General features: G+C 43.7%; 1 protein-coding gene across 1 annotated transcript in view; it reads right to left on the bottom strand.

The window, feature by feature from the left end:
- The window catches only part of DMRT1 (doublesex and mab-3 related transcription factor 1), a 58,784-nt gene extending 35,965 nt beyond the window's left edge, over window positions 1–22,819 (bottom strand). The window contains exons 1-2 of the mRNA XM_064735583.1: window positions 22,439–22,819; window positions 19,303–19,486 (exon numbers count right to left, since the gene is read on the bottom strand). Of these exons, the coding sequence (XP_064591653.1) occupies window positions 19,303–19,486; window positions 22,439–22,723 (469 nt within the window). The 5' untranslated portion in view covers window positions 22,724–22,819. The remainder of the gene's footprint in view (window positions 1–19,302; window positions 19,487–22,438) is intronic.
- Window positions 22,820–23,734: the final 915 nt, after the last annotated feature.

Raw genomic sequence — 23,734 nt, 5'->3', positions numbered from 1 at the left:
TTTAGCTCCTGTACCTAGAAAATCACCAAGCAAAACAAGATCCCACACCACTAGCAAAAGAGAATGAGGAGAAAGGTACTGCTTGTGACTTGCTGCATCCACTCTGGACTGCCTCCAGATCAGGGGTTAGCTGGCTGCGTTCCCCTCAGGCAAGGTCTGCCTCCCTGTCATTCCCTAAGATGGGGATGCTTCTCAGACAATGAGAGGCCATGATCTCCCCACTCTACTGTCAACCAGGGTCCTGCAATATTTGCAAGCATGAAAAACAGAAGGTGCTTGTTGGTACTGTTGCACACCCAAGCTCTCTCTCCTACATGCCATCAGTTACACTGCCAAGCCAGACACAACAAAAAACTACCACAATCTTATATACACATTTACGGGGGAAAAAAAAAATCCAACATCTAGATCCCTCCACATCTGTAGTTCTGGCTCTAGTTTGCATGTCTGTGACCTTGCCTTGTACCAGTTCTCTGTAAGGAGCTCCTCTTCTCCCCCTGATGTTGTCCAATTGTTTTGCAGAGAAGAAAACAATGCGGTTTAAAACATATGGATGAGCTCCCAAGAGCTATTGGTATGGACATGAAGCAGCATGGGCAACAGGCACATAGGAAATAACAGCCCTAAGAGAAGACATTTCAGCCAGGTCTAGTTTGTTCTGGATCTTTCTCTTGGTGTACCTGTATCTTGGTTACTTACCTGTGGAAGGAATATAGTGGCATACCAGCCCCTCAGAGTCATGATAACAACATCTACAGTCCTGTGTATTAGCTGCATATTAGATCAAATAATCAGTTTTACCTATTTTTGCTATTTACAATGCAATCTTGTTTCACTTCTTCAGCTATAATGAAAGCTTTCTGCAATCATGGATCATCTACTTCCAGGTCACTAAATTACACAGTGCCCCCATCCAGTTCTTGCTGCCGTTCTGTTGACATCAATGAATTGTTTATTAGCAAAGACTGTTTTATGCTTCCCGCACCTGATTTTTCTGCAGAACCATGTCAGCTGGCCTTGTTTATGTGAAGTATTTCTCAATTTTGCACGCAAAACAGAAGTGCCTGCAAAGCCACAGAAGACTTTTCAGGGTTTCTGCACTTTCATTTTTGTTATTTTTAAAATTATTATCCTGCTTTTAGGCAAGACTCTTAGATGCTTTTGCCTGCATCTGATAAAATCAGAACTTAGATCACAGACACAGCACAAGCTTGACTCCCCTCCCTAAATTTACCTCTCAAATAAAGCTGCATTCCAGTTGCTCTGCTTCAAATGTTGCAAAATAGAAGCCAAAAGCAAAATCCTCCAACACATTCCTTGCTGGGATACAGATTTCACATGACAGAAACAGGCAAGGCAGTCACCTGCTGAACAAGTCTGCATTATTGCACTAATGTGTGATTTCTTCTAAAAGCTCTGCAGTGTCTTTCAATTTACAATGCATCATCAGAAGGGCTACTACTCCCCATTAAAAATACTAGCACCAGGAAGATAAGGTCTTTTTACACCTGCATGATCTGGATGAGGGGATCAAGATTATCCTCAGTCAGTCCACAGACAACATTAAGTCAGGCAGGAGAGCTGATCTGCTGGAGGGCAGGAAGGCTCTGCAGTGGGATCTGGACAGGCTGGATCATGGCTGAGCCCAGTGGTGTGAGGTTCAACAAGGCCTAGTGCTGGGTCCTGCCCTTGGGTCACATCAAGGCCAGGCAGTGCCACAGGCTGGGGCAGAGTGGCTAGAAAGCTGCCCCAGGAAAAGGCCCTGGGGGTGCTGGTGACAGCAGCTGAGCATGAGCCAGCAGTGCCCAGGTGGCCAAGAAGGCCAATGGCATCCTGGCCTGTGCCAGCAATGGTGTGGCAGCAGGAGCAGGGCAGGAATTGTTCCCTTTACTCAGCACTGGTGAGGCCACACCTTGAGTGCTGCATTCAGCTGGGCCCCTCACTCCAATAAAGACATTGAGGTACTGCAGCATGTCCAGAGATGGGCAATGGAGTGGGAAGGTTCTGGAACACTTGTCCTAGAAGGAGTGACTGGGGTTGTTTAGGCTGGAGTAAAGGCGGCTTCCTTATCACTCTCCACAACCACCTGAAAGTAGGTTGTACCCAGGTGGGGTCTGGACTCTTTTCCCAGGTACAAAGTGGCGGAATGACAGGAGACAGCCGCAAGCTGTGCCAATGAAGGTTCAGGTTGGACCTCAGAAAGAACTTTACAGAAAGGGTTGTTAAGCAATGGAATGGGCTGCCTAGGGAGGGGGTAGAATCAACATTCCTGGAGGGTATCAAGGAATGCCTGGATGTGACACTAGGTGCTATAGTCAAGTTGACAAGGTGGTGATGGGTCAAAGGCTGGACTCAATGATCTTAGTAAGTCTTTCCAAATGGTTCTGTGATTCTGATTCTCTAATACACAGGAGAGATCAGTCACTGTGGGTGCCAGCAGCTAAAAGAGAGGGGGAGAAAGTAACAGCTTTTGTTGCAACTTTTGGAAAGCTCTTACTCAGTACACTTCCTAACATGGGACAAGATGGGCTAGGCTAGAACAGAAACCTACCCATAGCTATCTACCAAATCACACAACCATTCCTGATATTCCTGACGCTTCTGTGACATTCCAGTGGCTGTTACAGGGAGCTGTGCTACAGCTCCCTCCTGAAGAGCAGCAGTGGCAGTATTCTGCTGCATTAAGGAGGAGGAAAAAGAAAAAGCTTTTTGATGCTTCTTTTCTCTTTTTATCTTCTATCTGTGGTTTGGGCTACCATCATTTGGCACCAGCAGCGCAAAAGGTTTGACTTGTTCCACATTTTCTTTTAGGTAGCTGCAGAACACCCACCAGTGGCTCAGAGTTCAGGGCTGTTAAAACCCACCGGAAGTGTTCTCTGCTTTCTTCAGCCATCACTCCATGCTCCAAGTCTTTACACTACTATCAGCTGCTATCTCCAAAGCTGCTCTGCAGAGATGGCTCATTCAGCCACTCAGGCACCCATATGCATAAATCCCCAAGCATCAGCAGCCTGGGGCATTTTTCCCTTATAAACACAGAGTTATGAAATCCCTGGTCCTTGTAGCATCTCCAGCACACAACCATTCTGAGCCGCAGGGCCTCACCACAGAGATGTGCCCCAGGAGATTAACAACAAAAAATATGAGCAAAGGGAAAGGCAAAAGTTCAAATGAAGGGAAAGACACATCCAGCTCCTTGAAGAACTAGGACTCCTGTGACATCACAGGAAATATCGCCAGAAGAGTTAGTTTTCCCTAAATCCCACAAGACACCATGCTTCTAAATGTGGAAAGGACACATATGTAGGAATCAACATCTGTAACTATCTAGCTGGGGTTCCTCTGGTTGGTCCTTGGCCCACACCTCTAAGGGTAGACACCTACTGGCTGAACCTTCCTACAGCCATGCCTCCAGCCACCCAACAAAGTGTTCTTCTCAAGAGAGGCTGTCAGCCTGTCACTGTGACTGTTTTCTGCCAGCAAGTAGAGAACACCAAGGCTAAGGAAGCAGCTTTCAGCTGATTTCTTTCCTTCTTCCAAACTCAACACAGCTGAATGGCTCTCCTGGCAAGAAGAGGGCCCTCCTCTGCCTTAGAGCTTGCAGCATTACATCACCTGCATATAAGGGTGAAATTTTTGAGAGAAATTAAGGTCTCAATAAGGTAACCCCTACTGCACTGTCAAGCTTCCACTCTGTCCCTCCACCTCCACTTAAAAATATGAGATCTGTTGCAGGAGCTGGGCTTATGACCTGGCTGTCTTCACTCCCTAGATGGAAAAAGTAGGAAGGGCACCCGGGCCTTTCCCTTGCTATTACACACAAATTTAATATTCTGGAAGTTGCAAATACAACATGATCAAAAACGGGGCTGAGCCTGTACAAGGAGGTACAGAAAATAGAGCAACAGTAACAAAAAAATAAAGCAGTTTAAATTCTCACTCAGATTTTGGAATGCCAAGTCTACTAAGTAGGGCCACCACAGGCTCTTCATCCCTGAGCAACACTTTTACAGCAAAGACAACAGTACCTCTTCATGCAGCTGTGCCCTTGGATCTCTTAAGTTCTTTTCTATGTCTTTACTAAGTCCGGTAGGGAACTGATGCTACTTTTTTTGCACTATGTACACAGTGTGAAATATGGCCCACTCTTTCACAGAAGATCAATATGATGCACAATAAATACTGGTATTGATCTTTCAGTGTTGTAGACGACTCTCCGACTCTATGGCATATTAATAGTAGTTAACCAGTAATTCATTTCAGGATGGCTGGTATTTTCTTTTAAAGAAGGTGAGTACTAGGGGTCAGTTACACATATACGTCTTTTACATTCAGTAACCTATGATGGGCTCCTGCCTTTGCTTAGCAGAGCACAGTGAAAAACACTGGTCCAGTCCTTTGGTAATGTAAACCAGTCTCAGATCATTTACTTCAATAAAGCTATGGTGATTTACACAAATTACGGATATGCATGGCAAAATCAACGCAGAAGCCAGTATATAGATCATTTGGGAGAAGAAAGGAGAAAGGCCAGGTAATTTACAGGAATTTCCATCATCATCTCTTTCTTACACCTCCTTCAGCGTTTATACTGAAAAGTAGAAACACTGAAATTTGAAGGCTGCATGAAAGCATGGAGTATTTTCTATTCCTACTGGTACTGTTAAGGGCCAGTTTTACATCTTATTATGTGCTGGCAACGGTAATTTAAGTATGTGTGGGTAAGCTTCTGATATGAGATCAAATGACACAAAGTCCATACTATTACACTTTCTTAGCATGTAAAACAGGGTGGTAGCACCAAAGTGCCTACTGGGAATGGTTGCTGAACCACACAGAAATCTGGGGGAGATTATCAGTCATCTTACTTGTGACAGATGCACACCAGTGACTGTTTTATAAATCAGGATAGCAGAGCCACATTTCCATGTCTGGGAGCATGCCATAGCATGGCTCAATGTAGTCATGTGGCGTTAGACTGGATTAGTCTCCAAATGACTGAGCATTCCAGAAAAGGGACTGGTATATGCATTGTGGCAATTATTCTGAATTCAGAATTTCACTGCTCCCATTTACTGGCATGTGTTCTTATATAAACCAATGATTCAGTTTTGATTTTTTTCTTTGCCTAGAGAGACTCTGCACATAGACAGCTTTGCTGTTGAAAATACAGACCTGTGACGACTCAAGTAACACAGTGACTCAACAAGCAGGTAAGCACTGCCCAGTAAGTAAGCTCAACCACTGGTAAGTCTACATTTCCTGCAGTTTTCAATTTAAAGTGACAGTTTTCACCAGTTTTAATACTTCCAGCAACCCAGCTTCTGCACAGGGACAGCTACACCATTAAAACACACACACAAAAAATTATTCAGTCAGGGAACACCTGCCTTCATACCTCAAAATAACCTTGTATCTGACCATTTCTCCCTGCTCAGTACATAAAGCATTGACACACTCCTATTAGCTGGTTTAGCAATATTAAGTCTTGCAATGCCTTAGTTTAGTTCAATTCGTATCTGGCTTTGAGGCTGGACAGTAGCCTTGAACAAGGCCAGTGTGAAATCACTCCCTAACATCATAATCAGAAACTCTGGTACAATGTGTTTCTCCCACCAGACAATCATGACAGAGCTATTTCAGATGTCAAAGAAAGCTGGCACTATTACTTTCTGCTGAGAAACGCTGTCTCCCAGAGAACAAAACCTACATGCGTGCTCGTCTTTGAGAGGAGTATTTCTACTCTCTTCCTATTAGAAGTTGTGGATTATCTTTGGTTCCAACACTGAACTTTTAACTTGATATAAAGTTAATGTGCTAGACAATGTTCATTTCAGGCAAGGCTGTGGGGTTGTGTAATTTTCTGCCACCCCCAAAAAAGGCCATTATCTGTAATTACCCATTACCATGCATAATTATTTCTTCTATTCTGGTCTATGGCCCCCAGGACTTCATGATGTTACAGCTCACTGCATTATCTTATCAAATTTGTTAAGGAAGCTTTTTTGACCTTTTGAGCACTTGTCACAGCATATACAAAAGCCGGCAGTAAATTGTTGAAGCATGTACTGTGTGATTTATTATTTGTACCTTGCATAGTGATACCGTACAAAATATTACACATAAACATCTTCCCTATTCCCACTCCCTGCTTTAGATCAAGTAAGAAAAGGAAAGGAAACCCCTCCAGTAACAGAAGGAAGGGAACAGGAAAAGGCTGGAGTCTCTCAATGGGAATTTAAGAAGCATGACAGCAACAAGCAGCTAAACCAGAACATCAAACTCTGAAGACAACCCTACAGCTACTCTCTTCTCCAGTGCCACCTTTTTTCTTTCTCCTCTTTCTCCACAGAGTCTACTTCATCTTGTTTTCACAGCTGTGTAACCTGCTGATCCCTACTCTTTCACACAACGTCCATTTACTGCTCCTTCACTATGCAGAATGCACACCATCCCCCATTCACAGCTTTGGTTAATGCAGTATAGGTTCTTGACAGACAAATTTGGTCCAGTATGACATTCACAGGGATTGTCCCTTATGTATACGGATGTGAATGTGCAATAACCAGGATTTTGTCTTCACTACTCTCAAAGCTCCCAGAAAAGGACCAGGCAGTGATCAACATCCCAGCACTACTTGCTTTGGCTAAGAGCTTCACTGCACTGTAAGTCCATGTACTACGCCCCTGTTCTTTCTAAGGGCACTAGAACTGAAGGTGACAGAGAAGCAGAGCACTCAAGAAAACAGGAGAGACAATGTCCTGTTATCCTAACTTTTGTTTTCCCCTTAGTCCTCTATTTATCAATATTCTCTAGAGTGCTTTATCTTAAAACCTCTTGTTTAGGTGCTTGTATGCATGAAACTCTCAACTCACATCCCTAACTGCAACGACATACTGATGAAATTATGACTTAGGAAACTGTAGTACAAAAAAGAGGTTTTGGTGCTTTTGAACTGCATTGTTAAATAAAAAAACTTCCCAGGAATCAGAAAATCTGAGGCACTTTTCTATCACGACAAATAGAAGGAAACATCAAAGATTAGGTATTAATTTTGGACTAAAAGTGAACACTATGAATTGCTGTAGCACAAGGTATGCAGAATCATGCCTTTCAAATCTGTCAGTGAAAGCCTTCTCCCTTTAAAAGGAGATTGAACCAGGAGACCCTGGATTCCTGAAAGTATCCCTGAATTCAAATGCTAAGAGGTAGCTACTCAAGCCACTGCTGTGAAGATAAAACCCTTCTCTCTGTTTCTCTGTAGTTTTCAGATCTCTGGCCCTTCACTCTGTGCTGCCTCTCAGGCAGTGGGGAGGTGGAAACCACTCTGCAACCAAGATGAGCCAGCAAACACAAGCAACAAGCAGGGTCCACAGAGCAGAAGAGGAGATGGTGCTTGTACCCCTGTCTTGGAGCCTGATTTCTGAGATGTATGGGCTCTTTTGCTCTCATTCTCCTATTGGAAGCCAGATATGCAGCATTCCCAAATATTTTGACCGGAAAGCTTTTCAGAAAACTGTGTCTCTTCCTCCCTCCATCAATTGCCAAAGTTATGGCAATTGTTATGGCTATGTTGAGCTCAAACATGAAATCTGGTGGTTCTTCTTCCTTTCTGTTCAGATTACCTTCCCAGACAGCCCTGGGTATGCAGCTGTGCTGTAACACCTGTTAGAGACAGAAAAATATCAAGTACCAGCCATATCAGACATGAGGGCTAACAGCAGCTATGTGTCCAGGTTAGGGATAGCCAAAACACCTTACTGACACCACAGTACCTCTCCAACCCAAACTAAAAATACACATAATTCTTCTCAAAACAGGAATACACATTTAAAACAAACAAACAAACAAACCCCAAAGTGTGTGGTGTAACAATTCTGAACTTCTTGTAGGCCTCTGACCTCTTCCCTGAAACTGAAGTGCACAAGGACCAATCTATTCCACCTCTTTATCGCAGCTATGCCTTATCACCTGCCAACTCCTACCATTTGCTTTTCACCTCCTCCCACCACAACAAGACAAAACAACCAGTCATTGCAGCTTTCCTGCAGTGGGTCTGAAAACTAGGGTGGGATGGGTGTCATGAAAATTCCTCGCTAGGTGTGGCTGCTGAGGTGGACTGTTGAGTTCAGCCAGCATTACCAGTGAGGAGCTAGCATAATGGCAGCAATGCCTGTGGGTACAAGGCATGCTTCTCAAAGGTTACTTGACTGGAAGAATTCAATTTCACCTGGAAGGAATCAGTATTATTTTTTACTCCCCTCTAGGAATAACTCCAGAGTGGTCTTTGAGCAAAATGGCATTTACTTAGTTCTACTTCTGAAGGGCTAAACCAGTTCTAAGTGGGACAACAGATTTTAACAAGAACAAAACTTGCCAGAAAGAAACACTCTAGGATAAACGTTATGCAAAGGGGACAACACATTTCAGGGAAAGTTGGGAGACCTCAGAACTAAGGTTATTTCCCATAGGCCTTCTTGAGCCTTACAGTGAATTCACAGGATTTTGCTGCTGTTGTTCACAATATCAAACTTACCCCATGAAATAACACAGAAAACTAACTGGAGCTAGCATAATCTGGCAAAGGCATAAGCAATCAGAAAAATCATACTGGAGATCAAATAAAGGTTAGCTAAGGAGATCACCAAAGTGTGAAATAAACTGACTTTCTCTCCAGTACTGTTCTCTGGTCTTTTAATAATTTGTCTCCTGCCTGAGCTCTTCCAACTTAACAGTCCAGGTGTGTGGGTCCAGACCATTGCTACATCCCCACCACTACCTACAAAGAGAAACCTAGGGAACAGTATGAACAGGGAAACAGATCTACTTCCCTTGTCCCCTCTCCTAACCTTACACTGGTTTTGGTTCAGTGACACCCTTCCTTCCAATTTTCATTTTGAGCCCACTTTCTGGGGCATGTACCATGCTCCCAGGGCAAGAGTCACACTAGCATTAGTTCCATGACCACCCCACCAGCTTCCCAAACCACATAACTGCCTAGAAGGACTGTGCCAGCTCATCCTCTTTCACCAGGAACCACTAACATTCAGCACAGTATCCCCGAGGATAACCAGCTGTGCAGCAAGTGTTTGTTTGGGATGGACTTCTTAATTTTTCACTTCTTGTATGGGTTAAAACAGCTTTTGCTTTCGTGTGACCATCATCTAACCAGGCCTCTCTGCAGTGCACTTTTGTCTTCTGCAGGGCTTGCTGGTACAGGTGCCTTTCCATCACGTACCAGCACAACCTGTCATACTGCCAGATTTCTTTCCAAGATACCTATGGGATGATTACAGCAAAGAGCACGTCCCTGTGAGATGCCTCCAGAAACACTACTGTGTTAAAATTCCCCACTCAGACCTACAAACTAATAGGATCATTTTCCTTAAAACTAGGTAACACATACAGTACCGACTTGCTGTCAGTTCAGGTTCCTAATCAAGATGTCAGGGGATACAAAAATCAAATGCCTTGCAGGATTTGCATGCCTTGAAGTATGGTACTTCACCAAAAAATTTTCTAACAATATAAATTACCAACTTGACAGAATTTTTACCCATAAACTTGTTAATTCATGCTATGTGAACATCATTCGACAGCTGCATTTCTCCCCTCTTGCATATTTTATTTTGCTGTGGATTGTTCCACTATTTTCAAAAAAGTGATGTCAAGCTAACAGATTTGCAGCCATGTACCCTACCACACTCACTTTTCTCGAAACACTGGCATGACATCATCTTTCTTTCAAGATTTAGGAACTTCTTCAGTGTTGAAAGACCTACTGGAAATCACAGAGTGGGTCAGGTTGAAAGGGATGGCAGGTGGTCATCTGGCCCATCCACCCTGCTCAAGCAGGGTCATCCTACAAGACATTGTACAGCACTGTGTCCAGGCAGTTCTGGAATATTTACAGGAAGGGAGACTTCCCATATTCTCAGGAAAGTTGTTCTTTTTTCTTCCTAATATTGCATATGAGTCATCCGGTCCTGCTGATTTTGGTTCCTGTTGGAACTGGAATGTCACCATCTCCATATACAGGTATAATACTACATATATTTTTGTAAAGCAAGGACCAGAAAAAAATTACTGAGCGTTAATTCCCATCTTCCATTGGACAGTTGTTATTCCATAACAGGTGAAATTACTGCTAACTCTGTATGCGTGTTTCCAACACAATTCAAAAACCCCTTCAATTTCAAGATTTTTGGTTAATTTAAATTTTCACACTAATCTGTATTTTTTAAAAGAAAAGGTGATTTATGCAAAGAAAAAACCAAAACAACAAGGAGAGAGCAATTTCATCCAGAAGACTGCAGACCTGGCATAGTAAATTTCTCAGTCCACAGAGAGCCCCAGTCCAGATGCAGCTAACAGAAGCTGAAATATGCCTGATTTCAGAAGAACTGGAGAGGGAACATTTTGTTCACATTTAGTGTACACTTAATAAAAATGATCTGCTGCAAACATTTAGCATGCAACTTAACAATCCTCCTAATACAGCAGTAGAAATAAAACCTACGGAAAATAATATTTTATTTCCACAATTAATTTAAGCTCTGGGTCTTCAATAAGATATCTGTGGCAGCAAATTCAACTTTCAGTGTCTCTGTCACTCACTATAGCGGAGTAATCGATCTTTTTATGTGAGCTGAGGGGTAATGCTTGGTCTTTCTTTTCTTGCACTTTTGGTCATTATAACACAGCTATAGTGATCATATTCAAATCTCAAGTGGAAAAAATATGAATGGCTTTGGTAAAGAAAACACATTCAAAATCTTTGAATATGGCTTCGACTCTGTGAAGGTGGTAGGCATTATTTTAATGCTCCAGCATATGTTTGTCCACACTGAACTGAAACAACAGCATTATTTACACATCTGAAGTTATTAGCATGTGTGACAGCTAGTGGGATCAGGACCAATAAAATCAGTGCTTCAGAAAATTAAGGGCATGAGAAACAAGGACCATTTTCAATCCTCAGTATAAAAGCTGGGAGTATGACTACTGCATGTGCATATCTATGTACACAGGTTATTATTCACCCTGAGATATCCAATTTGAGAAGAAAATTTACAAACAGTTAACTCTTTGTGTTCATGCTACCAAATTCAACATGCTACTGAAATGAGCAATGGAGACAAAAGTAAAGCCACAATTAAAAACAAAAACAGAGAAAGAAATAAAAAATTTTAGGAAGTTAGGGAAGAAAAACAGATTTATGGACAATGATGGAAAACAGCCCAGACACCTGCAGGGGCAAAGAAGCAAATTCAGAGGAGAAAGAAACTTGGTGTGGATTAAATCTAAAGGGATTTAAGTCATTAATGAGAGATCAAAGAAAACATTAGAAGGGAGGGAAAGCTTCACAAGTGTCTGAGATAGAAGACCTTGGAGGAAATATGACTAGGTTAAAATCACTATGCCTCACACTAAAAATAATAAAGGGAGTAGGACGATGGTTGGAATTAGCTGGAGCCCATGCTTGGTTATAAGCTATTATCATGACAGAAACCCAAAAGTTTCTACAACAGACCAACTGGAAATAATAGGAGGGCTTTTTAACTCTATGTAATATGTGATGCAAAAGCTAAAAGTGGGAGTAGTGAAAAAACACTGCAGACATCCAGCAGTCCTGACCAAGAGAACAAGAATCACACAGATGTGCGTAACTTTTGTGCATGACTGCCAGTGTTGCATGGGTGCAACAACGTTTGCACTCACAAAATTGGCTTCAATGCAAATGCAAACTGATCACTAATGAATGGTGTTCATGCATAAGTGACAGAAATGCACAGTAACAGGAAGTACAGTGGTTTACCATCCGCTGAGGTGCAGTTGTGTTCATTACTACAGACATCCAAATAACCAAATAGTGGCTTATCCTGTACGCAATAAAATAGTACAAATAAAGACTGGAGACAGGAATTAAAAAACAAAACATCAGACATCTAAGCTCACTGCAAAGGAAGTCAGACTCAGTACTTAACTAACTGCAAGCTCTTCAAGGAAACATAGGACAGATGTGCATGAACACTGTTATTTAAGTAAAGGAGCTGTTCACAATCCTGATTAATACTAGCAGGTACTCAAATTCAGAAGAAAGTTTAGTAAAGTTCAATAAAACAGAGGAATGAGAAGAAGCATATGAAAAAGCATTCCTACAAAAGAAACCTTCAAAACTGCATTATGCTTCTCATGTTATTAAGTGACAAATCTACTGTAAATGGAAAATGGTTGAACAGGCTGAAATAGGAAGTTATTTGATAAATTAAGCAAATGAAAGCAGTCTTCAAGGTACAAGAAAGCATGTGAAACAAAAGGAGAAGCAAGAAATCAAATCAGTGCTCAGTTAGGGAAGCGTGCAGTACTCCTTCACTCCTCACTTATATCTTTTCTTTAAAACAAAGAACCCCACACATTCAGAGAAGATATAATAACTGTTTCAAGGACACAGAAAGGAACAAGAGGTTAGCTGCAGATAGTGAATAATGTGCCCATGGATAGTAAATTGTTAGAAATTCCTAGTACATTTTCTGCTTCTGCTCCATTCCTTATCTCAGTGTTCATAATAACAAATGGAAAGCACAATCTAGCACAGATAACTCTCTAAATCTGAATGCACATATGCAAATGCCAGTGTTACAGAGGAAGAGCTTCCAAGGCAAAAAGAACAATGGGATGTGCTGACCAGCCCTGTTACCTTAGGTGGGAAGAAAATCTGGTGCTAGGACACTGTACACGGCAAAATCTGTCCAGTACACAGCAAACACTGCTCAGCAGCTATCTTGCCCTAACCATAGACATATGTCTTTAATCATCATGAGGTAAGAAAAAACTTGGACAGCAGGATGCTGAAAACACAGAAAGCCCTATGGTGAAGTATTTTTGAAAATGAAAAAAAACCCCCAAACCTAAAAACCAGAAAGGTTTGAAAATCCTTCAGGGGAAAAAATCTCTTCTGAAATGTGAAGGGATAGAAGTAACTGCTGAGCTTCCTGTGCTTTGCCTCCATCTCAGGGCTGAGCAGCCTTTCTCTCTCAAAGTAAGGGAGTAGGGGAGGTCATGACTGCTCCCTGGCACTCTTGCTTCCCTGGCACATGCCGAAACCTCTCCCCAGCCCCTGCCTCTGGTGAAGACAGCCCTAGGCAACGTTCAGAATACCACTTGCACAGAAAAAGAAAAGCAATCTTCTGTGAGGATTTTCCAAATATGTTTATAATTCTATTTGTTTTTACACTTCCAGTGAAGCATCACACAGGACTGAAAGTCTGAAAGGAAAATAAAAACTTCTTAATTCAGACACTTTGAGAACTGCTGCTAGTTCTACCTTGTTCCACCGATACAACAGAAATACCAGCCTTTTGACAAGAGTCAGTGCCTCACTGAATGGATATGTACAGCACTTCAAACGTTAGCTCAGTTAAAACAGAGGCACCTCCACGCATGCGCGCATGCAAAGCTGCAGTAACGAATACTGCTTGAAAAGAGGAGCAGGAAAACTGCAAGCTTTGCAAGAGAACTGGAGAATTGACTGGAAACATCTAATCAGGGATGCAGAACCCTGTAACATTATGATTTATTTAACACAGTCAAGGAATGGCTAGAGGCAATGAATCATATAAGAGATGACAAAGCTGTAGGAGATTTCCGTCATCTACTTTAACCTGCGCATTGATCAGAGTTTACCCCCATATTCATCACCAGAGATCATAATCTAACACACTCTTAAACACCTCTCCTGATTACGCTTCACTTACCCCCTTGTCCTTATGCAGGTCACTCCGTTGCTAATTGCACTACTCGTTAGGGAAAAAAGTGTCTAGTGTCTAATTTAATTTTGCCTTTTTTAGTTTCAAGCCGTTGCTCCTTGTTATGCTGTCTCAAGCACTGTAAATAATCCCTCCCCCTCCTCCATATTATTACCTCTCAAATATTTATAGACTGTTTATATCCACCCTTAGTCTCCTTTTCTACAAGCAATACATCATTTTTGTCACCCTTCCCTCCATCCTTTCAGATTTATCTATGTCCTTTTATAATGAGATGCTCAGAACTCCTCTACCGTTTCCCCAAGTACAGTGAACCCAAAGCTGAGAAGCTGAAATGCTCACCCCTTCTTGTTTCACAACCAACTCCTTCTTACATAACTCTGAGCGAAACATATTATTTTGATAGGAATTGAAAATTACAAAGCCATGGCCACCCCACTGTGGAAGGCATTGTTCAATGCATACTTGTATCAGTCCAGGATTTAAAAAGCCTATTCGGGATAAATTTCATCCTAAATCAAGGGAAGATTGTTAAAAGCTCCTGTAATATTTACAAAGTCCAGCTTGAAAGAGATTTAGTAACTAAGCAAACTACTATACAGGCAGACCACTTTCAGCAACTACTTCCCAAGACAACATCTAACTTGTGCTGTGGAAATCACGTCAATCCAAAAAGGCTAAGAAGTTCACAAAGTCTTACAAGAGACACATGCAAATGTAATTCTTTTTCTCTCATCTTAACTGCAATGAACTGGAGAAAACCAGATGATGATGATCATGATGGATTAGTTATTCACAGGTGAAGGACACAAAACTTCTTTGTTGGCTGTTACAATCCATTAAAGACAGGTCATGTTTAACTGTACTCCTTGCTTTTTAAGAGAGATTTGTTGACTGTGGGAGAAGCCAGGGGAAAGCACCAGGAAGCAATGGAAGGGGGTTGGCAGGACCAGCAGGCAGCCAGTCCTGCTGCTTTACCAAAACTAGTAAAGAAGCAGCCATGGCTGCAGCGGGAGAAAATCATCCTCAGAAAGTAGTGAGGAAACCAAGGGAAAAGGGAAGAGCAGAAGGATGGACAGATAACCACCGCAGACCCACCAAGATCTCTGAGGGCATGCAGCCACTATGTTAGTCCTGGCACAGGCAGGCAAAGCAGCTAATGCTGCCTTCTTACTGCCAGCCTTGTTGAGGCTGCTGCCACCTGAACTATCAATCCCCTCCACCATTTGTCAATCCCTACAATTCTAACTCTTTGTTTAAAAAAATCCACCATTGAGTATTACTAGGTCAAAAGAGTTACGATTTCTTTCACAGGCTCGCAAGCGCTTGTGAGTATTGAGGCTGACTGAACTTCAAATTTAAGTATGCTGACTTAATGTCAGGGCAAGCAAGTAGAAATTTCAGAGCTTCACAGAACAGTCTAGTTTGGAAAGGATCTTTGGAGACCAGCTGGCTCAAACTATTCAAACCAGAACCAGCCTGCTAGCTGGATCATGTTGCTTATACACCATCCAGCCAAGCTCTGAGCCTCCCCAAACACGGAGACTCCAGAACCTCACTGGATAACCTGTTTCAATCAAGCACTCTCACAGTGAAAAGAAGCTTCCACATGATCAGTTGACTAAAATAAGGCTTCTTTAATGAAACTGACATTTTTACAGCACATAACACTATACTATAAATACTGTAAAAGAGCTTTCTTTCTAAAAGAAAATTTCTCACTTTTTTAAACCCAGCTATGATATTTTTCCATTATAACAACTAGGTTTTTTTTTAAACTCATCTTGCACAACAGCTGCAAGATCTGGCACCAATTTCTGAAATCACAATACAGTGAGCAAGAAAGGAAAGGAAGAGTAAAGAAGGCATGGTAGGGTTTTTGCAGACAGTTAGGCCACTGCAAGTTCAAAGGGATCTCAGTACCACCAAACATCAGGCATGCTATTACTGCTGATCCCACTATTGTATGTATTTATGAGTAGATAAAACCCCTTCTATTTGTCAAAGAGTTTCAAATTGAAGACAGCAGCTACTTAGAGAAAAAAAAGAATACTATTTTGTTTCTGTCAAACATAATAAATGTAACAAAGGGAAATAACAAATACAAGCTTACTATTCACAATTGTTCAAAATTATGTTTGTCAACCAGTGATAATAGGGAGGCACCTGAACACTACTGACACTGCAAATACAACAGGGAAATGATCACACAGAGCATAGGACCAGGAGCTGGTATTCTGCATCACAGAGTAGTCCCATCTATACTGGAAGTTTCTAAACTGGGCCAACTAGAGTGCAGAGCAGCAGAAAGAAGGGGTGCTTTCCAGCACCTTCCAGTCATCTGGGGGTGTATCTTGCAGCCACTCCAATGGCCAAATGCCAAACATGACCCTTAGTCTGTGGCAAGGGTAAAATATAATGAAGCAAAGGTGAAATGCATTCTCCTTCATTCAGTATGAGCAGCTTTCTTTTTTTCAGTAAGCTCTATGGTGTTTAGTTAGTGACCTCATCTGCCTCCCCTCTCTGACCCCCATGACTGCTAAATATCAAAATGGCAGAGGCTCTAAATTGACACAAACCAGTGAAGAGCACAGGTGTTATAAAATGAGAATGTCTGAAAAGCACATTCTACATGCTTCACCATAATCTTTCCTATATTTTGCAGATCTGTTGCAGATCCTAACAAGATATACCTATCCTACAGATGGGAGGACAATTACATCAAATGCCCTGGGAAAATTACTTTTGTTGCTCTGTACAATTAAATGGCCTTTTCTTATAGCAATCTACAACTTTTTAAGGGGAAATGCACAGGAACAACAAATTCATGAGACTATGGTCTGTTCCCTTTCAACTACCCTGCAAATTCCCAGTTTGCTTTTGAGTGGGAGCATACAGTTCATCCAAACTAAACATGCCTGACACGGTTAATGTTCGAACACCTATGTTATGATCATGATAATTCATTTTTTCCCCTCTTCAAAAACAGCATGTCACAATGGCATCTGAAAAACTGCCTCTGGTATCCAGGCGTCATACTATTTCTGATCTGCTAATAAAATGGATACAGCAAGCAATGACTCTTTTTCTGGCACTATGTCTGATTTGTGTGACTTCTTCACACATCACTCCTCTGCTGGAAAACAATGCTCCATGTGATGGGAGTCCAAAAGAAGAACTGCCCTCATAAGCCAAAAAGCTTAGAGGAGGAAGAGAATTACCACTTGTCAAAATCACCTCTTGCCCAATCTAATGTGAATCACACAGGACACACGGTACTCCCAGAAGCCACTGCTTCCCCTGGGGCTTGCAGGGAACTAACTGCTGGCTCCCCCTGCCATGAAGGGTTTCACTTTCCCTGCTTCCTTTAATAATTACTGTAAGTTCTTGAAAAACCAGCGCCTCAGCCTACCAACCTGAGACAATGACACTTGCTCCAGTGGGGTCTCTCATTTTGCTTGCAGTTTAGGGTAGTAATAAAATCATAAAACAGCAATACAAGAATCCATCAAGAACCTGGTCCTGAAAGAACCCAACATCTAAAGCCAGAACTTATTCCACAAGGCAATTTTTCATCTGAAAAAAAGATCGATATATGCTAAAAAGAAAAACATGGGGATATTTAGGCTATGATCCTCACCAAAGCCTGAACTCAGGCTCCTGACAAAGCTACCCTACAGACCTGGATAAATGCACAGCACCTTCTCCAGCTTCAGAGCCAGCACATAGTCACTGGTATAAAGTCAAATCCCATGACTACTTACACTGCTTTCAGCAGATGAATGTACCAAAACTATTAAGGACGTAACTTCATTCATACAGTGTGGTCACCTCTGAACTAAGTACAATGTCTGTTGCTACTTAGGCGCCCAAAAGCAAAACTATGGATCTGATTTCATTTGCAGATGCTTCCATTTCTGGTGAACAAAGGTTGACGCTGTCTTGATTCCTGACTTTTTTCTGGAGATGAGGCTGTGTATTTCAAATGTTGTCACTCACAAACAGTTATTTATTTGGACACAAATAATAACAGTTAGTTATTTAGTAAAATGCTTGAGAAACAATGTATTTAAATTGCTCAAATTCAGAAAGATGTAAGAAAGATGACTGCTCTAACTAAGAGCAGTAAAACAATTCAAAATACTTTAAAATTAGGCATTTTTATGTTTTCAAGTACTTTTTCAAGCATGTGAATTGCCTTAAGCCTGTTTGGTCAACGCTTTCCATTAAAAGACCACAATTTAATTCAATTAACTAGCAATTATTAAAATGGGATTAATAAACTAAATACTGTCATTTGAAAAACATTAAGATCAAAGCTTAAGCCAGTTTTGTCAACAGTAAAATGATTACATTCTTCAGCCTTCCTGTACAAGCAAGGATCTTCTTGTTCTACTGAGTTACACACAATCTCTATATATCACTGAATATACTACTTTAATCTTTAGCCAGCTTTTTCTACGTCTATAGACAAAGCATGCAGTAATGCAAATATGAAAGGAGTAACTGCATCAATTCAAAGGTGACACTAACATAATGAAAACAAAAAAAGCTAATAAAAAGCTATTTATTGCTTTATTAAGCAGTTCTTTTAAAAGCTTCCCAACAAAATTCCACTACAATGGTCTGAAACTGCCTGTCTGCACTAGATCCAACAAATCCATCTGACATACTTTTAATGGCCTGCAAAACAGAATAGCGTCACTTGACAGACTCACACATGCACTGTCCTTTTATTAACTAGTGCAAAGCACCGCCCACTTTAGAATCACCTTTCTATCTGGCAAGTATATTCACCTGTATTACTGGCATATGCATAGATTATTAAAAATGAATGAAACTTGCTTTTCCTTTTATGTGTATTTGTTTGCTTTTTTTCTGTCTATACACAAGAAGTCAATTACACCAGCTCCATTCTTCTTTCTTCTGTATGTTCAATCACTGTATCCGTCAGGCACAGTTAGAAAGTGGAAAAAGCAATTTGCATAGGAAAAAACATTTTGCCTAGAGTCTTCACTTGCCTAGCATATTCAAGTCCCATCTTTGCTCAGCTATGCTTTCACTGAATATACAGACAAATACTGTTTCTTATTGTTGGGGTTTTTTTGGGTTTTGTTTTACAAGTGTGAAATGCAATACAATTTTACTACAATTTAAATTGTTGTAAAAGAGAAGGACTACATCACTCTTTCATAGTTCATCACAGCATGCCACACAGAACCAATGTGCCACCACAAAGAGTTTTGTAAGGCTGGAAGATCTTCCCATAATTCTCTACTTGCAATCACACACCCTATCGAATTTTATTACAGTACCAGTCTGTGTAAAAGAAATTTTGATTTTCAAGTAAAAATAACCAAATAAAACATTAAAGACTGATAGTGGATCCTTCCCTCCCACTAGCTGTACCAGAAGTACAATGTTGTACTGTACTGTAACCCTGTCACTGCAAAGAGGGACAGGCGTGAACCGTGAGCACCAGCAGTGTTGGCCAAGGCCCTCAGACGTGAGCACCAGTCTCCCAGCACCTTACCTGGTGGTGTACTAGCTGCTGTCATGGCTGTACTTGTCGAGTGCATTGGGCTGCTGCTTTCCAGCGAGAGGCAAGAATTGCCACCACTGTTCTTCTTAACAAACGTCTCAGGGACACTGGGCAGGGGCACCGGGTGGCTGATTCCCAGCTCCTCTTCCTGAGCTTGCTGTCTTCTTAGGGCAACCTAGGAACAAAAGAGAAGACATAGGGTGTGCTCTGTGATTTTGACCACAATTTATACTGGCAGCAATGATCGACTCAGATTCAAAGATGGTTTTTCACTATTCGTACCGTAGAGTAGTGCTGATCGTAGAATCACTAGGGCTGGAAAAGACGTCCAAGACCCACTGAGTCCAGTTTTCAACCAAATACCACGTCAACTAAACTACAGCACTAAATGCCAGGTCCAGTTGTTTCTTGAACTCCTCCACGGATGGTTCCTGGTTTCAGTACTTGACAATTTTTTCTGTTCTTCCTGACATCAACCTGAACCTCCCCTGGCCCAGCTTGAGCCCATTTCCTCTCATCCTGTCAGCACTAGCTGCATGGAAGAAGACGCCAACCCACAACCTCCTTTCAGGCAGCTGCAGAAGGTTCCTCCTGAGCCCCCTTTCCTTCAGGCTAGACAAAGGCAGCTCTCTCAGCCACTGCTCACTTGGCTTACTCTCTAGGCCCTTCACACAATACAGCCAATGGGCAGAGAAGTATTAAAGCAAAACCAACCCCATTTTGTGTACAAGCACAAAGGAACAAACCTGTGAAATGCTGGTGACATACACATCTTCCTCCACTGAGGCCAGATTAACACTTGTTGCAGCTGACGAAACTCCCGCAACACAGCTGCTCTTGGGACAAGCACTCTGGAAAGTGTACTCACTACCCTCCTCTCTTCTGATACACAGCTGCTGGGGTTAAGAGGTTAGTCTGCTTGCAGGGTTCTGCTGTGTCTCTTATCAATATAAAGCAGCTTTTCATGAGGGCTTGCACCTGTAATCTGCTGCTCTATCCAGGCCTGCTAGGCTCCCATCTGGCTCTTTGCTGGAAGTGTTGCCCTTCAAGGAAATTTCAGCATACAGTACACTGTACAGAGAGAACCCTTATGGAAGAAGGGCAGCAAATGTAGGGTACCATCCTGCAGGCATCTCAGACAGCATCACATACACTGAAGAGTGCTGGGCAAGTCTGGAGAAGCTGGAGCTTCCCATTTCTTTCCTAATACTGACAAAGTTCCAAAGCCTAACTGGCACTGGCCAAGCCTATAGGCACTACACAGTCTGGACATGCGTGCAGATAAACCATATTCACTGCTTGCAGACAGTCCCTTCTGTTTCATCCAAACTAGCAGATCAATTTAACACCCATGCCAGATCTCTCTGGGAAGTATATATGACACTGCTACAGCTACATACGCTGCTACTTGTGAGGTAACTGATTTGCATCTTTACTTGAATCTCAGAAATTTGTTCCAGTTTACAGACTGGGATCATGGGCGTTTCTTGCTGGAAATTCTCCTGGGTATCTGGGACAGGCCTTCCCTATATTTTCATGATCAACAGCCATGCTTTTTTCTAATACAGATTCATAATTCTGTTAGTTAGTATTAGCCCTTACAATAAGAAACATCCCGTACAGAAGGTGCAGACTTGCAAACACCACTGTAACTTCAACTTCACAAGCCAGTAACCTTGACCTGTAAAATTCCACCAGCATCAAGGGGCTTACTGCAGAAATATATCTAAAGGGGGAAAGACAGACTTTCAATGTGTAACTCCTACACAGATAAGGTTTAGCTAGGGAGGCTTTCAAAGCTAACTTTCAAATACTAGGCAGGGAAGAGAATACCCCCAGGAGAACCATCACCGGAGCTTGCCTGTCAGAAGCAGCTGAGCAGCCAAGATTCTGTGCCGAGGGGCACACTCTGCACGGGGACACTTCGTGCTCCCTTCCCCGAGGCAGACAGCAAAGCCATTCACATTTATTTCTCCAAGGTTCACACCAGGCAGAGAAAGTGCATGTAACTTGGGCATAAAAATAATTTCTGGACTGCCATACTACCAATAAGAAGGAATTGTTTAAATGAACTCCCATTGAGTTCTGAGGACGTTTTATGCACTGAATAACAAAATTAAAAAAAAAAAAAAAGCGAAGATTTAATCTAGAGCTGCTTAGGTTTTTAAAACCTGTCAGCCCGACACACATTTTATCCGGGATCATGAAGCTCTGAGCAGACAGCAATTGCAAACTGATGGGTGGGTGTGGTATCACCACCACGTACCTTCACTCGCAATTATGTGCTGGCAGGCGATCGTTTGCTCTAAGGAGGGCGTAAAATGCCCCTCAACAGCCGCTCCAATACACGCCCAGGAACCCCCTTAGTAAAGTTTGCAAGATAAAGATCACACGGGTTAATAGACCACTATACTTACACCGCCAGAATGGTGACTCCGAAGCGAGACGACCCAACGAAAGCGTTATTCCCACCCTGAACTGGATACCGTTTGTCTTCTTAGCCCTCAGAATACTGAGCCCTCGTTGAGATAAAAGATGACCCACCGACACAGTTATGTGAAGAACTGCTACACACCAAATTTCGAGAAACGCCGTTAAAAAATCCCCAAAAAGTTAGAAATGCGCTCAACTGAAGCCACCAGCATCAGGAAACGCAGTTTACACCGCCAGCACAAAATATTCTCGATAAGCAATTTGTTGGCTAGATTATTCATTTTCTAGTTAAAAGCAAGCGGGAAAACGGCTACTGACGGTAACTTAGGTCCTGCTCCGTGCAGGTTCTACAGCCCCTCGGGGGCTGTCCATAGGGCCGGACTGTACCCGGCCCGGAGCAGCGACCCTCGGCCGTGCCCGTGCAGCTGACCGCTCACCGCTGCCACTCGCCCCGGCTGCAATCCTCCGCGCCTCTGGGGCATCTCCCATTTCTTATGCAAAAACGAAATTTAAATAACTTGCGAGAAATACAGCAAAAAGTTTCACTAACAGCGGTGTAACTCCTGCCCCCCGTCCGGGGCGAGGCTACCCGCGGCTGCGGTCTCGCAGCGCACCGCATCCCGGCGCGGCCGCTCGGCCCCGACGGGCCCGACCACCACGGGCGCGGAGCACACCGCGCTCGGACACAGCTCACCTGCGCTGCCATGACGCGCTGCCGCTCGGCGATTAGGCTGCACTTGTTGCACTGGCAGTCCCGCCACATGCAGAAGCGTTTGTGCCCCTTCAGCGGCGAGGAGTAGCCGTGGTTGCGGCAGCGGGCACACTTGGGCAGTCGCGGCCGCTTCTTCCCCGCTGCAGCGGCTCCCCTGTCCGCCGGGGCGGCCGCCATGGGGGCCGCCGCCTTCCCGAAGCTATTCGCCTTGTCCCCCGGGCCCGCGACGTCCGGGGGCTTGCTGAAGGCCGGGGTGTCACTGGGCATCGCGGCAGGCGGGGGGCAGCTGGGAGAGCAGTCTGCGCGCTTCTGCCCCGTCCCGTCCCGCCACCCCGCGCGTTTTGGCGGGCAGCACCAGGCAGGCGTCGCCCCTCCTGCTGCGCCTCCCCCACTCCTGCTCCGGGGGGTCCGTGGCCGCTAAATCACCGCTACCCCGAGAGAGCGGCCACTCTTCCCTTCGCGCTCCTCCCTCCCCCACCGGGCCGGCCTGCGGCGGGAAAGGCGGGCCCCGTCCAGGCCGGTCCCCGTCGGATGCGGGGCGCGGGCCCGGGGCGGCCTGACGGCCGGAGGTTCTGCGGGGCTCGGCTCACTCGCCCTGCCCGCAGGTCCCGCACGACAGGATGCCCAGGCCCGCGGTCGGGGGCTGCTCCGCGGCTGTCCTGCGGCCTCTGCCCGCTCTCCATGCCCCGCAGCGGCCAGCGCAGGCCGTGTCCATGCTGGTGATGCTGGACGAGGTCTGCGACAGCAAGGCGGAATCGATCCGGAGAGGCCATGTTTAAGCCCAATGGTCCCCTGGGATGGGCAGGTCAGGTTTGGGCAGGCGATCAACATGGCCTGGTCCAGGAGAGGTGTGACGCCCGAATAAAACACCCCAGTTGCCGCAGCTCAGCTGCTCTGTCGTGGGGCTGCTGGCGTCTTGCTGGACTTCAGCCTCCCTTACCGCGTTACCTCGCACTCGTATCGTGCAGTGTGTGTAAAGACACACTAAAGACATCTGTGTGGGCAGGTGATACCGGCAGGTGTAAGGGCGAGTGAGAGCACGGTGATAACTCGGTAGCCATCACCTCGAGCTGGTGTGGGTGACAGGGGGGCTGAACTCTGCAGGGGAAGACAAGCAAAGATGTTTTTTTCTTCTTTACATAGGCCTCCCTTCCAACTTGGCACTATGTGATTTATAAGCACATGCAGCTCTACAGATATTATTTACAGTATTAATATTTCCTCTGTTACACCTTTAAATCTTTCTGGGCTCAACTTTAGATGACGCTATCTTCATGC

The sequence above is a fragment of the Zonotrichia leucophrys genome, chromosome Z (genome assembly GCF_028769735.1).
Source record: "Zonotrichia leucophrys gambelii isolate GWCS_2022_RI chromosome Z, RI_Zleu_2.0, whole genome shotgun sequence".
Taxonomy (NCBI): domain Eukaryota; kingdom Metazoa; phylum Chordata; class Aves; order Passeriformes; family Passerellidae; genus Zonotrichia; species Zonotrichia leucophrys.
The sequence above is the reverse complement of the archived record's forward strand: the minus strand, read 5'-3'. Positions and strand labels throughout refer to the sequence as shown.